General features: G+C 45.8%; 1 protein-coding gene across 2 annotated transcripts in view; it reads right to left on the reverse strand.

Annotated features, from left to right (window-relative positions):
* Positions 1-2,159: 2,159 nt before the first annotated feature.
* The window catches only part of PLCL2 (phospholipase C like 2), a 186,622-nt gene continuing 173,617 nt past the window's right edge, over positions 2,160-15,164 (reverse strand). For both annotated transcript variants that reach the window (XM_066245712.1, XM_066245711.1), the window contains exon 7: positions 2,160-3,638. In XM_066245712.1, coding sequence (XP_066101809.1) covers positions 3,459-3,638 — 180 coding nt within the window. In that variant the 3' untranslated portion in view covers positions 2,160-3,458. The remainder of the gene's footprint in view (positions 3,639-15,164) is intronic.

A 15,164-nucleotide genomic window follows, 5' to 3' on the forward strand; every position in this document is an offset into this window, starting at 1 on the left:
AATGTGGAGTACCCAGCATACGAAGAGCAGCCTTACGGTGAAGACGGCGAGCTGGATGACCTTCCAGCTCCGTGCCCATGGACAGCGACCTCCCTAGGATGAGAACAGCCAGCCAGAGGGGAGCTCTACCCCGGCCTGCACCAGGGCCGCAGGGCCGTGAAAGGGAGGAAGGAAGCCTTTGAGGGTTAGAGGCTTTCTCCCCCAGAATTCAGAAGCCATAGCTGCTAAAAGCAGAAAACAGACCGACACCTGAAATGGCTTAGGTCGCAGAGAGGATCAATTTAACCAACAAGTGCAGAGAGGCGGCGGAAGTCCTTGGTGGGTCAGAGCTGCCTGAGGATTTGATTTACTCCCTGGACAGGAGTCCACGCGCCTGATGGAAACCTGACACGGGGCCCCTTCTCCACATTGTGTGTGTGAGACTTCTCATTTCCCACGAGGCTGACCAGCTGTTTGCTGTGGTCTCGGTGCCTTTTTGCCTGACTCTTCCTTTTCCTGTGTCCTTGGCAGAGATCTACCAGTAGTTTTGATGAACTTCCCGTCATCCATTTGCCCTAATTAGGAGTGACGCACAATGTGTGTGGACGGTGTGACTAATGCACACAGGGGCAACATCAGCAGGGCATTATTGGTGTTTATGGTAAGTGACTGAATTGGGTGTTCCCCTGCCAGGAGGGCAGGAAGCCAGCATGCACCCCACTGTCACCACCACGTCCGATCTCAGCGGCAGGTGCCTCACTTTTGTGTGATCGGTAGGGGATTATAAAAAGGTCGCCAGATAATCATAATCCAGAGTGGACCAGTTAGTCCTTTGCAAGAGAAAACTTGTTTACAAAGTTTTCTTTGCAAGAGAAAACTGTTTACAGCCTTGGCACTCGCCCATCTGATGAGTGCTGTCCGTTGCCACGTGAATGGGGAAGAGAGAATAGCTCAATTATCTGTGAGCGCGTGCTCCGCGGATCTGGGTCATCCTCTTGAAGGACGGCACAGGAGCTAGACAAATGGGAGAAACACTGCAGTTCTGGGGACAAGGGCACATGCTTTGTTCCATCGCTTTCCTTACTCCTTTGAAGAGACAGGTTAAAAAAAAAAAAAAGGTTTTTATTTTATTTTTTTTTTTAGCGAGGAAAAATAGAGCCAACCCTGGGCTGGGTCCAGTGTCAACACTACCCGAACAGACTGTGATGCTGGGCAAGGCATTTCTGTTGTTCTTGTCTGCAACTTCGGCACCTGGAGAGGGTGTCTAACAAAACGATCTCATCCCCTGCACTCCTTCCGTTCTAGTGCCCGGTTTCTAAGCCTGTGGCCCCTGACAACAACCTCCATGTGCCTCACCCCGCCATTCAAGTCATATATGAGAAAACGCCTGCCGGTGCTCTAGAAATGCAGCATTTTCCCCAGTTTCATTATACTTTGAGTTCTTTTTATGATTTCTGGATTTTCACCTTTTTTTTTTGTACTTTTCTGAAGCTGGAAATGGGGAGAGACAGTCAGACAGACTCCCGCATGCGCCCTACCGGGATCCACCCGGCACGCCCACCAGGGGCGATGCTCTGCCTACCAGGGGGCGATGCTCTGCCCCTCCGGGGCGTCGCTCTGCCGCGACCAGAGCCACTCTAGCGCCTGGGGCAGAGGCCAAGGAGCCATCCCCAGCGCCCGGGCCATCTTTGCTCCAATGGAGCCTTGGCTGCGGGAGGGGAAGAGAGAGACAGAGAGGAAGGAGGGGGTGGGGGTGGAGAAGCAAATGGGCGCTTCTCCTATGTGCCCTGGCCGGGAATCGAACCCGGGTCCCCCGCACACCAGGCCGACGCTCTACCGCTGAGCCAACCGGCCAGGGCCTGGATTTTCACTTTAAACACTGGACTTTACTTACCAGTTACGTTCAAGGATTACTGACAATGATCTAAATTACACATTTTACTTCTCATCCTATAAAACTACTTTTAATTCTTTGCCATTCCTCCCCCCCCCTCCTTTCCCATGCAGAGTTCATTTAAGAGCTAGGATCCTACGCCACTGGCTGGCTGTTAGCTAAGGCGTGCAGGGAACTACACCGTTACTCAGATAACAGGTTTAATTTTCTATCTGGAACTACATCTGGGAGACGCGTACCTTAACTTAAACACATTACAATGCGAATAACAAGCACTGAGCAAAGGAACTGATTTTTAAGAGGATATTGATAAATACAGTAGCCTGAGCTCCTTCCTAACTCTGAGAGAATAACTATGAGACACCGAGTTGAAGGTTACACACACTCATCTGCTCACACACCTGAATCACAGGAGAGAAAATGGACAGATCAAAAAGGGATCGTTGAAGGCTTAGACATCTGTTACTCTTCCAAAAACTGAAAGCAATTTTGGTTTGGGAGAAGCAGCAAGTAGGTTGCAATGTTTGGTATCTTTTCAAAAATAGCACAAAGTTTCCCCGATTTCGAAAAGAAGAGCTCGGGTTAAAAACTCAGCTGGCCTTAGAACTCCTCTTTTCGAGCCTTTAACTTACCATTTGCGTTGTTTCGAGGCGCACGACCAGTGCGAACCGGGAAACAGAAAGAGGCGTCTTAGCGCACTTTCCAAGAAGTCATCTGCCAACTGTGTCAAGTTAACACCTTACTAAAAGCAAAAGTGTCAAGCCAAGCAAGCAACTTGTTTTTGACAAAGCTGTGCACCAGGTTAACTGGTTACTCTTAAGAGCAGAATATCTTGAAACTAAATAAATTTATTTTTTTTAAAGTTCAAACTTCATTAAATGCAGGTACTGCTACTGGAGAAATATCATAAAACATCTTTTTAATGTGAACACTACTTCATACAATGAAAAACTATGTACAATGTGTCGCTCCAGATTGGTTTTTACATCGTATATATACCCAGCACGTGTCTGCAGCGGGGGAGCGTCCGTCCAATTGCACGTTCTCCTTGGGTTTGATGGCTCTCCAAGGTCCCTGGGGAGTCAGGGCATCTGACTTACATTCTCCTCAGTAATTATGGCTCAGCAGGCATGCCACCCAAATCATCTCTAACCTTGGCAATCACACATATGCAAAATGCATAGACTAGGTTTTCTTCCAATAAATACTAATTTGACAATACAATCCATTTCCATCTTAAGGAAGTGTTTTCAGTTAGAAAAACTTTTTTTCTTTTCTTTTTTTTCTCTCTCAATGGAACTAGAGTGAATAGTCTGTTGTTCACACCGGAACTGAGTGATGACATCTTTGTATACAAATATACCATACTTTGGCCAGGAATACAATTTCTTGTTAAAGAGTTTATTTGCCTTCACACGCCGGACTGCTACACACACTCACAGTTTTAATAGACTGTAATTAGCCATTCCAGTTGTGCTTTGGAATTCCAAATATTATTTTCGTTAGTGAGTGCAAAGCAAATGCTCCATTTGACTACCACTGGTCCTAGAGTTATGACCTCCATAACGATCCCGAGGGAGCTGCCTCATTCTCCGGTTTCATCACTGGCTTTTTCAGGTATGACTTCCAGGCTCCGGCGGGGCTTCTGAACGTCGGCATTTTCCGTCCCTGGTTTATTCAGTCCACAGGAAACAGCAGCATAATGGATTTGTTTCAAGTTCTCCAAAGTCTCATTCTTAGCATATTTCAGAAGATCCGCTTGTCCCTGTAACAAAACGTGATGAAACATGTTAGATGTGACATGACTTATTGTTAAAAGTTTGACAACACAGGTCTTGCGCTGAAATCCAAATATTTTGATTCCTCCAAGGGGACATGTGTATTTCTTATTGGCATGGCACAGGAATATGTCAATTTTAATAAAAAATGAGTTTGTTTCCCCAGAGTTCAACATCATACGCCAAGAGCTTGCTGCTGTTTCGGACTTTTCCCTTATAAATCTGAACAGAGTTGTGCGTGTGTGTGTGTGTACAATTTCCATCTATCCTGGTTAAAATTACATCTTTCAGTAATTATTTGGCCAATCTTGTTTCCCCTTTTTTTTTTCCTATTAAGGTTTTTCTTCAACCTTTTATTCTGAAATATGTATAAACTCTATAAACTCACAGGAGTATGCAAATATAGTACAGAGACAACTTGTGTACCCAAATTTCCCCCAATGCTTACCTCTTACATCTACAGCACATTGTTCAAACCAGGGATGACACCAATACAATGTGTATGTATAGTTCTGCGTCACTTTGTCCCATGTGTGGATTCACTGCTGAAATCAACACACAGACCTCGTCCTTCACCACAAAGATCTTCCTGGTGCTACGACCCCACAGTCACACCCACCCTAGCCCGGGGCAGCCACTAACCTGGTGGTGGTGGGGAGCTATCTTGTATGTCTTAAGGTACTCAGCAGCATCCCTGGCCCTTCTCCACTAGAGACTAGTAGAAACCACTCAGCTGTGACAACCAAAATGTCTGCCAACGTTATCAAATGTCCCCTGGGGAGTGAAACTGTCCATACAGCCAATGCTTTCAAGATTATTCAGCAGAAGAAATGACGTGGCGTAAATTGCTTCATTGTTATAAATTCCAACTTGGGTTTTTGTTCTATTTTCCCTTCCTGTATTTAATCTGCTTCCTGCCAACCATTCTACTTATACTGTTACCTTTCCTTCTAATTCTCTTTGCTCACTGTTTTTTCTTAGGCTCTAACTTTATTCTATACTGCTCACAAAAATTAGAGGATATTGCAAAATGAACATGAAGTGATAAAGAAAAGCATTTGATTTTTTTTTATTAAACAAGAATATCAGAAAAGCAAACGACAAGTCAAAGAAAGTTGTTCGATTATGCAGATGAGATGCAAACCCAACTTTTATTTCATTGGTGAAAATGCACTATACAAAAGGCTGTAAGTACTGGAGTATCTGCACGTTCCCTGATCCCCTAATTTAAAAAATTTTTTTTTAAATTAATTTTAATGCAGTGACATTGATAAATCAGGGTACATTGTTCAGAGAAAACATCTCCAGATTATTTTGGCATTTGATTATGTTGCATACCCCTCACCCAAAGTCAAATTATCTTCCGTCACCTTCTATCTGGTTTTCTTTGTGCCCCTCCCCTCCCCCCACCCCCCTCTCTCCTTCCTCGCCCCCTCCCCACCCCCCCACCCCCCATTACCATCACATTCTTGTCCATGTCTCTGAGTCTCATTTTTATGTCCCATCTATGTATGGATTCATATAGTTCTTATTTTCTGATTTACTTATTTCACTCCGTATAATGTTATCAAGGTCCATTCATGTTATTGTAAATGATCCAATGTCATCATTTCTTATGGCTGAGTAGTATTCCATAGTATATATGTACCAAAGCTTTTTAACCCACTTGTCCACTGACAGACACTTGGGCTGTTTCCAGATCTTCGCTATTGTGAACAATGCTGCCATAAACATGGGGATGCATTTCTCTTTTGGGAACAGTTCTATGGTGTTCTTAGGGTATAATCCTAAAAGTAGAATAGCTGGGTCAAAAGGCAGTTCGATTTTTAATTTTTTGAGGAATCTCCATACTGTTTTCCACAGTGGCTGCACCAGTCTGCATTCCCACCAGCAGTGCAGGAGGGTTCCCTTTTCTCCACATCCTCGCCAGCACTTATTCTGTGTTGTTTTGTTGATGAGCACCATTCTGACTGGTGTGAGGTGATATCTCATTGTGGTTTTAATTTGCATTTCTCTAATGATTAGTGATGTTGAGCATTTTTTCATATGCCTATTGGCCATCTGTATGTCCTCTTTGGAGAAGTGTCTATTCATTTCTTTTGCCCATTTTTTAATTGGATTGTTTGTCTTCCTGGTGTTGAGATTTACAAGTTCTTTATAAATTTTGGTTATTAACCCCTTATCAGACGTACTGTCAAATATGTTCTCCCATTGTGTAGTTTGTCTTTTTATTCTATTCCTGTTGTCTCTGACTATGCAAAAGCTTTTTAGTTTGATACAGTCTATGGCCATACCACCCTGCACGTGCCTGATCTCGCCTGGTCCCCTAATTCTGTGAGCAGTGTGTTACTCTACAATTCCTCCAAAGGCTGAATTTTTCTTTGCTATGCTTACACTCTTAGTACCATCCCTTTCTGGTTTTGATTTACTTGAACTGCCTCCCAATGTGCATCCTCATTGAAGAGCTCCTGGGCACCTCATGCTCGGGGCTGCTGCGGAGGCTCACAGGTGAGGACTGGCTTGGGCGGGCACCTGGGCTAGCATCAAATCAGTCACCACGACGTGGGAATCCACAGAATGGTTTGCTGTGTACCACTTACTACCCATTATTTCCCTGCTTTACCAAGACCTTTCATTAGTTATTATAAATAGATGTTGCATTGCTTAGTTTAACAGAAGGCCCTTCATTTTTATTCATTGGTACTGAACTCATACAATGATGTTACAAGCATGTGTTACAACTGATGAGCTTGCATTGCTACATCATCATCACCTGAAGTCCATGGTTTAGAGCAGGGTTCACTCTTGGTGCTGTACATTCTAATGGGTTTGGACAAATGTACCCATCCATCATGACAGAACCACATAAAGTAGTGTCACTGCCCTAAAAATCCTCTGTGCCCCACCAATTCATCCCTCCCTCCCCCCCAATCCCTGGCAACCAGTGATCTTTCTACTGACTCAATAGTTTTGCCTTTTCCAGAACGTCATATAGTTGGATTTACACAGCATGTAGCCTTTTCAGATTGGCTTCTTTCACCTAGTAATATGCATTTAACTTTCCTCCACATCTTTTATGTCTCGGTGGCTCATGTCTTTTTAGTGCTGAAGAAGATTCTGTTGTCTGGATGCATCACAGTTTATTTATCCATTCACCTGCTGAAGGACATCTTGGTTACATCCGGTTTTGGCAGTTATGAATGAAGCTGCTATATATGTCCCCATGCAGGTTTTTTTATGGATGTGTTTTCAATTCATTTTCGTAGATACCAAAGGAAGCATGGTTGGTGTAGCGTTTGGTAAGGCTATGTTTAGTGTTGTAAGAAACTGCCAAACTGTCCTGCAGAGTGGGGGTACCCTCTGCATTCCCAGCAGTGATGAGTCAGAGGTCCTGTGCCCTGCACCCTCTCCAGCATCTGGTGCTGGCAGTGTTTTAGACGGGTCGCTCCAGTAGGTCTGTAGTGCTGTCTCATTTTGTTTTAATTTGCAATTCCCTAGTGACAAATGATATTGAACATCCTTCCATATACTTGCTTGACATCTGTAAGGTGTCTGCTCAGAAATTTTGCCCAATTTTTAAATTAGGTTCATTAAAAAAAAATTTTTTTTTTGATTGATTGATTTGAGAGAGAGACAGGAAGGAAGAAAAAATATATATAGAGAGAGTAACACTGATTTGTTATTCCATTTATTTGTGCACTCATTGGTTACTTCTTGCATGTGCCCTAACCGGGGTTCAAACCCACAACCTTGGTGTGTTGGGATGATGCTCTAACCAACTGAGCTACCCAGCCAGGGTCGGGTTATTCATTTTCTTATTGTTGGATTTTGAATAACAGTCCTTTATCTGATGTGTATTTTGCTGGTATTTTCCCCAAATCTGTGGCTTGTTTTCTTATTCTCTCCACTTGACCTTTACAGAGCAAAGTTTCTAATCTTAAGGAAGTCCAAGTTCAGGTTGTTTTCTTTCATGAATCATGTCCTTGCTGTGGTATCTAAAAAGCCACCACCATGCTCAAGGTCATCTTGGTTTAATCCTATGTTATCTTCTAGGAGTTTTACAGTTTTGTGTATATTTAGGTCTATGATCTGTTTTGAGTTAATTTTTGTGAAGGGTGAAAGATCTGTGTCTACATTTATTTTCTTTTTTTGCATGTGGAAGTCTGTTTGTTCGAGCTCTACTTGTTAAAAAGATTATCTTTGCTGCATTATATTGCCTTTGCTCTTCTGCAAACGATCAGTAAACTATCTATATGTGTGGGTGTATATATGGGTTCTTTATTCTGTCCCATGGACGTAATTGTCTATTCTTTCACCAATATGGCTCTGTTTTGATTACTGTAACTTTACAGAAAACCTTGAGGTTAGCATCAGTCCTCTGACTTTGTTGTTCTTCAATACTGTGTTGGTGATATCGTTTCTCACCATTAAATATGATGTTAGTTACAAATTTTTTGTAGGTGTTGTTTATTAAGTTGAGGAAGTTCTTCTCTATTTCTAGTTTGCTCAGAATTCTTTCAGGAATAAGTGATGAATTTTGTCAAGTATTTTTACTCTATGTACTGAGATGATCATTCTTCTTTAGTTTATTAATGTGACAGGTTACACTAACTGATTTTTGATGTTGAACCAACCTTTCATATGTGGTACAAATCTCATCTGACCATGGGTTTGTGCCCTTGTCAGTCTGTGCAGGGAAGGCTCCTTCCCAGAAATGCACACCAACTTGCTCTCTCCCTCCTTCGGGCCTTGACTTGGAAGCTCCCTGACAACCTCTCTAAAATCAGGACTCCCACCTCCTGCTCGCAGTTCTCCTACCCCTCCCCTGCCTTGCTTCCTCCGTGACATTACCATCAGACACCCTCTATGCCTGGTTTACTGTCTGTCTCTCTCTCATTACATGTGAGCTCCACGAAGGCAGAGACTTCTGTGTCTTTGGGTCACTGCTGAACCCTCCAAGCCTGGAGTGACACCAGGCACACAAAGTGGGCTCAGTCATGATGCTGAATGAATATAATTACAGTAAAATGTCAAAGTCTCCTTAGTCTTTATAGCTGCTTCCCAAGCAATGTGTTCTACCTTTCCTCTCTGCATGTATATATATCACAAATAAGTATTTTACTTTATTTTTATATAAATTAAATCAAGCAGACTAAATTATTCATCAGTTTCCTTTTTGTTCTCCAAGAACCATGTCTTGGCGACCTTTCCATGTCAGCAACACGCAGCCCCTCCATAGGGTGACAGGGTATCGAAAAAGAAAACCCCCAGATGGTGGGATAATTAGTGTGGTAATAACAGAGTTCTTTATCTGGTTGACTCTCATGTTTCCAACGTTCAGACAAGTCATTATGGCACCCTGAACAGACTAGGCTTTGGTTGTTATCCAGACAAGACACAGAGGACCTCGGCAGGTGCGAGCCCGGGCCTGGGTTGCTGCTGGGCCCTGCCCTCATTGCTTTCATTTCGTTCCCCGCCTGGGTTGCTGCTGGGCCCTGCCCTCATCGCTTTCATTTTGTTCCCCGCATCTAAGAACCAACATGTCTGACATGTCTTGGAATTGCGGTGTCTAGTGTGAGCAAAGAACAATTCCAAAGAGGTGATGGCATTTGCTGTGACAATGTTCACAGCACATTGCCTCCAAAGAGCAAAGGCTATTTAAACCGTCGCTGCCCACGAACACGGGGTGTCTGGTTTTGAAGACTCCTACAAAAGTGGCTTTGCAGTGTTTTTAGTTGAGAAACTCAAACCCTACTTGGTGTCACAGATTCTGTGTTGAGTTTTGTGACTTACTCTATTTGGTTTTCATCTTGAAATATTTATGACAACCTTAGGTCAAAATATTTAAGATTCTTAGTTAGACTCAGAAAATAGCGTTTAAAAGATGGAGCAAAGGGCAGGGTCGGCTCCCAGTGGCTCTGGCTGAGAGTCTGGCGTGACCCTGATCCTTCGCGCTTTGCCCGTGGCTCCCCCGGGGTTGGGGCAGAGGCTGGAGACACCAGGCGGGAACGGGGGCAGAGGCTGGAGACACCAGGCGGGAACGGGGGCAGAGGCTGGAGACACCAGGCGGGAACGGGGGCAGAGGCTGGAGACACCAGGCGGGAACGGGGGCAGAGGCTGGAGACACCAGGCGGGAACGGGGGCAGAGGCTGGAGACACCAGGCGGGAACGGGGGCAGAGGCTGGAGACACCAGGCGGGAACGGGGGCAGATGCCAGAGGCCAGAGCCAGTGACCCAGCCTAACTCAACACTGGGCCAGTCGACACACTTTGTGTGGTCTTTTGACCACAGAAGATGTCCTAGTTTTTAATATATTAAAAATGTTTCAAGGCCTGCCTGTGAGTGCTACATAGTTTTTAAAACCAAAATTAACAAGCACAATTCATTGTTTTTATTCAGACCTAGAGCTAAAAACAATAGGGATTCTATACTTCAGTTAATTTTTTCAAAGCTTTTCCTGTCAAACTATTTATTAGAGGAAAATGGAGCTGCCTTCATTCTGAGGTGAGTAGTCCAGTGTGGCCACAAAGACGCCCCAGCCTCGGCCACCAGCCTGTGCCATGGCCGCAGGGCTGAGAGACGGAGAGAGCAAAGACTCCGCCTGCCCCTCCTGGGGGCCGGCAGGCGCGTTGCTGCCAAAGCCCACGCAGTGGGAGGGAGGAGAAAGAAGAGGACTCACGCACCATTTGGGGGGTCTGAAGGAGGCACCAAAGTAGTTGAATACTCTTTCTTTTTTTAATGCAAATAGGAATGTAAGTTCTCAGTGTCTGGTGTGACCTCAGCATGTCTGGGGCCCACAAAGACTTTTGGGTTTTTCTGGGGCCAAAGGCCCCAAGCCAAGAAGGTCCGTCTCCACGCTGCAGACTGGCTGCCCCTCTGGCTCCTTCACCTGCTCAGGAACACAGCAAGGGCCACCGCAGACTGGGTGCAGCTTCTGCGCCCGCGAGGAGAGATGAGACTGACTCTGGGACACAGAAAGGGGGGGACAGCTGGAGACAGCGGGGCCCAGCAGGGAGACAGGCCTGGGTCAAGGCAGCGTGCTGGGCCCTTGCTTAAGCAACTTCACAGGCGCGTGTCCTTACTGTTCCCGTCACCGTGCAAGCCTCCATGAGGCCTCAGGTGCCCTCAGCATCACCCTGTGGTGCCGGCGCACGGGTGTAGGGTGCCTCTGCTGTCTCACCTGAGCATCCACGGCAGCCACACCAGAGACTCGAACACACTCGCATGGCAGGAAATAAAAGCCTTTATCCAGACTATTCACAACAGTCGGTGGTCACAGAGTGCCTTAGCAAATATTTTGTGGTCACAGACTTGGGTGATGTGAGACTCATACAGAAACCAAATACACTTCAAGCATGTCTTTCGTAAGTATTCAGAATCACAGGGCAAATGCACAAACCTCCTTTAAGAGTGCTATGGAAACAACTTAATATATTTCTTACAACTACAATTCAAATTGGCACAGATGGGCTGCGGATGTAATTATAGACCTAAATTTGAAACCACAGTGCCTATAATATGTCTAAAATTCGCTGTGTAGGCATGTATCTCAGCAAAGCCTTCTGGAAACAACCGTCACCATTTATTGAGTGACTACTGAATGCCAGACGCTGTATTAAGCCCTTTACAAAGATTATCTGATGAGAGCTTCTCAATTCTGCAAGAGGTGCAGTTACCGTCCACACTTTAAACATGAGCAAACGGAGTTGGGAGAGATTAAGAGCCTCGCCCAAGTCAGAGTCCACCCAGCAAACGACACACAAATGTACACAGCTGTCTCTCTGTGCATTTCCTTTTCTTACACGTAACGCCTGAAAGCAAGCAGGCAAAGTGGAGCGTCCACCACATTTTTAATGCACTCAGCATATTACTGCTGTGCAGACAATCCACTCTTCCTGCAATGAAACACAGGAACAGAAACATAGATTTCTGATTCATCTCCGTTGAATGAGGAATGAGTGAAGAACAGAATGAATGGCTGTGGCAGTCTTGGCTGCTGACACTAAATTGGCACCAGCACACTCTGACCGCTCCCCGGAGTGGTCTGGGTGTAGGGCTGGCTGCTCACATCCCTCACAGGGAAGGCAGGCCCCCGGGCTTGGTCAGGCCTTCTTCCCACTGAGGTCTCAATAAACCTGACACTTGGGAAAAAACCCCTCGGATCGTCTGCACCTGAAGCTTGCGTGACAGGGGACGTGGCACATGCTTTTCTGTGAGATGTCAGATTCGACTGAAAGGTTTCGTTTTCCTCTGTCCTGTTGGCTTCCCCTGATGCTCATTCCCTGGTGTGAAGGCAGTGAAATGTGACTATCCTCCTGTCTTGATTCTCCAGCCAACCTCCTTTCCTGCCAATATTTTGGTTATTTCATCACATTTGCAGTTATTCATCAACTTAACAATGGTTGTGCTCAAAGGATTGTACAAAAGTTAGTAATGAAAACTTTTAACTAAAAGAGTCCATTTTATTTACGTTCAGAATGAATGCCTTCCTCCTCAGAAACAATTTTATGTTTCACTCGACAAAGATGGCAGGGTGGGGGGCTCCCGGGCAGCACACCTGACGAGGTGTGGTGTCTGAGCTGGGCCTCGGAGGAGGGCAGGTGGGGATTTCAGCTGGCCCGGGGGCTGTGGGGCACACCGCCTCCCACACCACCTCCCACACCTGGCTCCACGGCTCCGACAAGTAATGCCTCTGGGGCTGCCCATTGTTCAGTAGTGTGGTTTCTATACTACAAAGCTTTCCAACTTCCAACTGTGACCTCTCTTCCCTATGAAGACCCAGCCACTAGGAAGGACTAATTTTCACCCCTGCGGGGAGCGCAGCACCCCCCCCCAGGGGGGAGACGGGCCTCTCCTGGCACAGAGGTGGGTGCTCTGGTGGAGTGAGGGTTTCGAGAGCAGCCATTGGAGTCACCAGAGAGTAGAAGTGAGCCACAACCCCGGCACAGAAGGCAGGAGGTCAAGACTGGGTTCCGGGCAGAGAGACCAGGGCCGGCGAGGAGGGCAGTGTGGCTCAACTGCACAGAGGTGGCGAGAGTGCGGGGGCCGTGAGTGTGACCACTCCTGCACACACGAGTGACAATACGCGTACATAAGCACTTTCTTCGCCCTCTTCACCTTTTCAGCACACCTCTGCAGAATCAAGTGTCAGCTGAGTAATCACTACTCCCACATTAGTGGGGTCCACCTGTCTGAGGTTCTAACTGTGCTTTAAATGGACCAGAAAGTACAGCCTGTCTAATGACAAATGCTATTGTAGTTTAATTTTCTGAGCCGTCTGAGGGGTTTTCACCCACTAAATAGAGGAGTGGCTTTCAGTCAATGACAGCCTTTCAGAAAAGCAGGCAACATAATGCATCACCGATAATAAATAACATAACTGCAGAATACCAGCATCAATACAGAAAATAAGTTACATGCGGATTACCAAGGTAATTTTCAGAAAGGAAACAAATGTTAGGCTTCAGGTCGTCAAGGTAAGCACCGAACCTCAAGTAAAAACAAATGAAATCAAGATTAATGCCTTACCAGGTGCAAAATCTGTCTGGTTTAATCATTTATTTCTGGCAGAAGTCTTACGTTCCGAAAGAGAACAAACTTTTCATTACGTTCAGGGTTCATGTTTTAGTTTCATTCCGAGGGGGGGAAGGGCCCAGGATGGCAAGAGGTGGCTTGGGAGCAATCCATCGGGAACACGCCTTGGGTTGTAACAGCTTCATTTAAGTCTCTGACTCACGTGCTATACAGTCCAACATAATTTTGGTCTGTATTAACAGTAAGATCATGTCAAGACTATGAGCAAAATCATATCGAGGAGTCTCACTGTAGGCTGGTGAGCCCAGCCGGCATCTGAAGCATGGGAATAGCTGGTCGCCCCATTTTGTGAAGAACATGGACACACGAGAGCCTTCAGGAGGCCCTCATCCTAGCATCGTGGAAGGGACTGTCTGAGCGGAGTTCGGGAGGTCTAAGAGAAGGCGTGACAGCTCCCAGTATGGGAAGGGGCCCTGGGGAAGAGGAAGCAGAATCACTCCGTGCTGCCTGGGGCAGTGCTGTAGCCAGGGGTAGAAGTGCGCTACCGAGTCACATTCTATAAACCTGCTGTGAGATTCTGCCGTCTGAGCAATGGCGATGAAGAGAAATGGGAAACGCATCACCACCACAGCGAATATTTTAGCAAATGGGAAACAAAAGAGGAGGGATGTCTTGCATAAGCTGGTGGGTTAAAAATGCATTCCACTGTGTACTTCCCACATTCCTGACAAAGCCAGCAACAAGAGTAAAATCAGCAAAAACAAACATAAAATCACAAACAGCAACCAAACAAAGAAGAGGATATAGCATAATTTAATAAACTTCTAAAAGTCACCGGATTCACACTGGTAATTCATAAAAATCCTGAAAGTTCTAACAGCCCACCGAACTGGAGAGAAGCAAAGCGAGTGAGTGTGCTCTTTTCACTGCTGCCTGACGGAGTGGAAGAGGGGGCGGGGCGGGGCGGGGCGGGGCAGGGATGGATCCCAGAGCCTTCTGCTAAGTGGAGGCAGCCAGGCACAGAAACCTCCATCTCCATGGCGCTGTGGACCAGGGGAAAGGACAGAGGCAGACACCGGGTCAGTGGTTGGCAAGGTGACCACAAAGGTGCACGCGGGACTCCAAGGGGGAGATGGAAAGCTCAGTCATCTTTGTGGTGGGGCTGCATGGCTATAAACATTTGTCAAGATTCATTGAATTGTGCAGTTAAAATTGGTGAATTTTATTTTAAATGGAGGCAATGACATCCTCTTTTTTTTTTTAAGTATTTATTTATTTATTTTTAGAGAGGAGAGAGGGAGGGAGAGAGAGAGACAGAGAGGGAGAGAGAGGACAGACAGAGAGAGAGAAGGGGGGAGGAGCTGGAAGCATCAACTCCCATATGTGCCTTGACCAGGCAAGCCCAGGGTTTTGAACCGGCAACCTCAGCATTTCCAGGTCAACGCTTTATCCACTGCGCCACCACAGGTCAGGCGGTGAATTTTATTTTATATAAATTATACTTCAATAAAGATTATCTAATGAGACTGAGGTCTGGAGGGCTGGCTTCTGAGTTAAAGAAGCATCACGCCCCTCGGCAATCACACAGCAGAACCCCAGAACAGGACGTATGCAAACTAAGAGCACTGGGTCCAAGCACTCCGGCCGAGGCTGTGACCCACTGGGATTCACCTCCTCTCCTCCATTCCCGCAGGCTACAGAAGAGTGTGGCTGACTTTTAGTGTTTATTTTATTGATTTTAGAGAGAGGAAGGGTCAGGTGCCTTGACTGAGGATCGAACCAGTAACCTCTACGCTTCAGGACGATGTTCTAACCAACAGAGCTATTCGGCCAGGGTGGTGACTTCTTGATCTAGAGATGACAATGAACTAATTGAAGTACTGAACTTACACCAACCAACATGTGAATTAGACTTGGGACCAAATGGGAATATTTAAACTTGGACAACGTAAAAATAACAATATGCCTAACTCCCTACC

The sequence above is a fragment of the Saccopteryx bilineata genome, chromosome 10 (genome assembly GCF_036850765.1).
Source record: "Saccopteryx bilineata isolate mSacBil1 chromosome 10, mSacBil1_pri_phased_curated, whole genome shotgun sequence".
Taxonomy (NCBI): Eukaryota; Metazoa; Chordata; class Mammalia; order Chiroptera; family Emballonuridae; genus Saccopteryx; species Saccopteryx bilineata.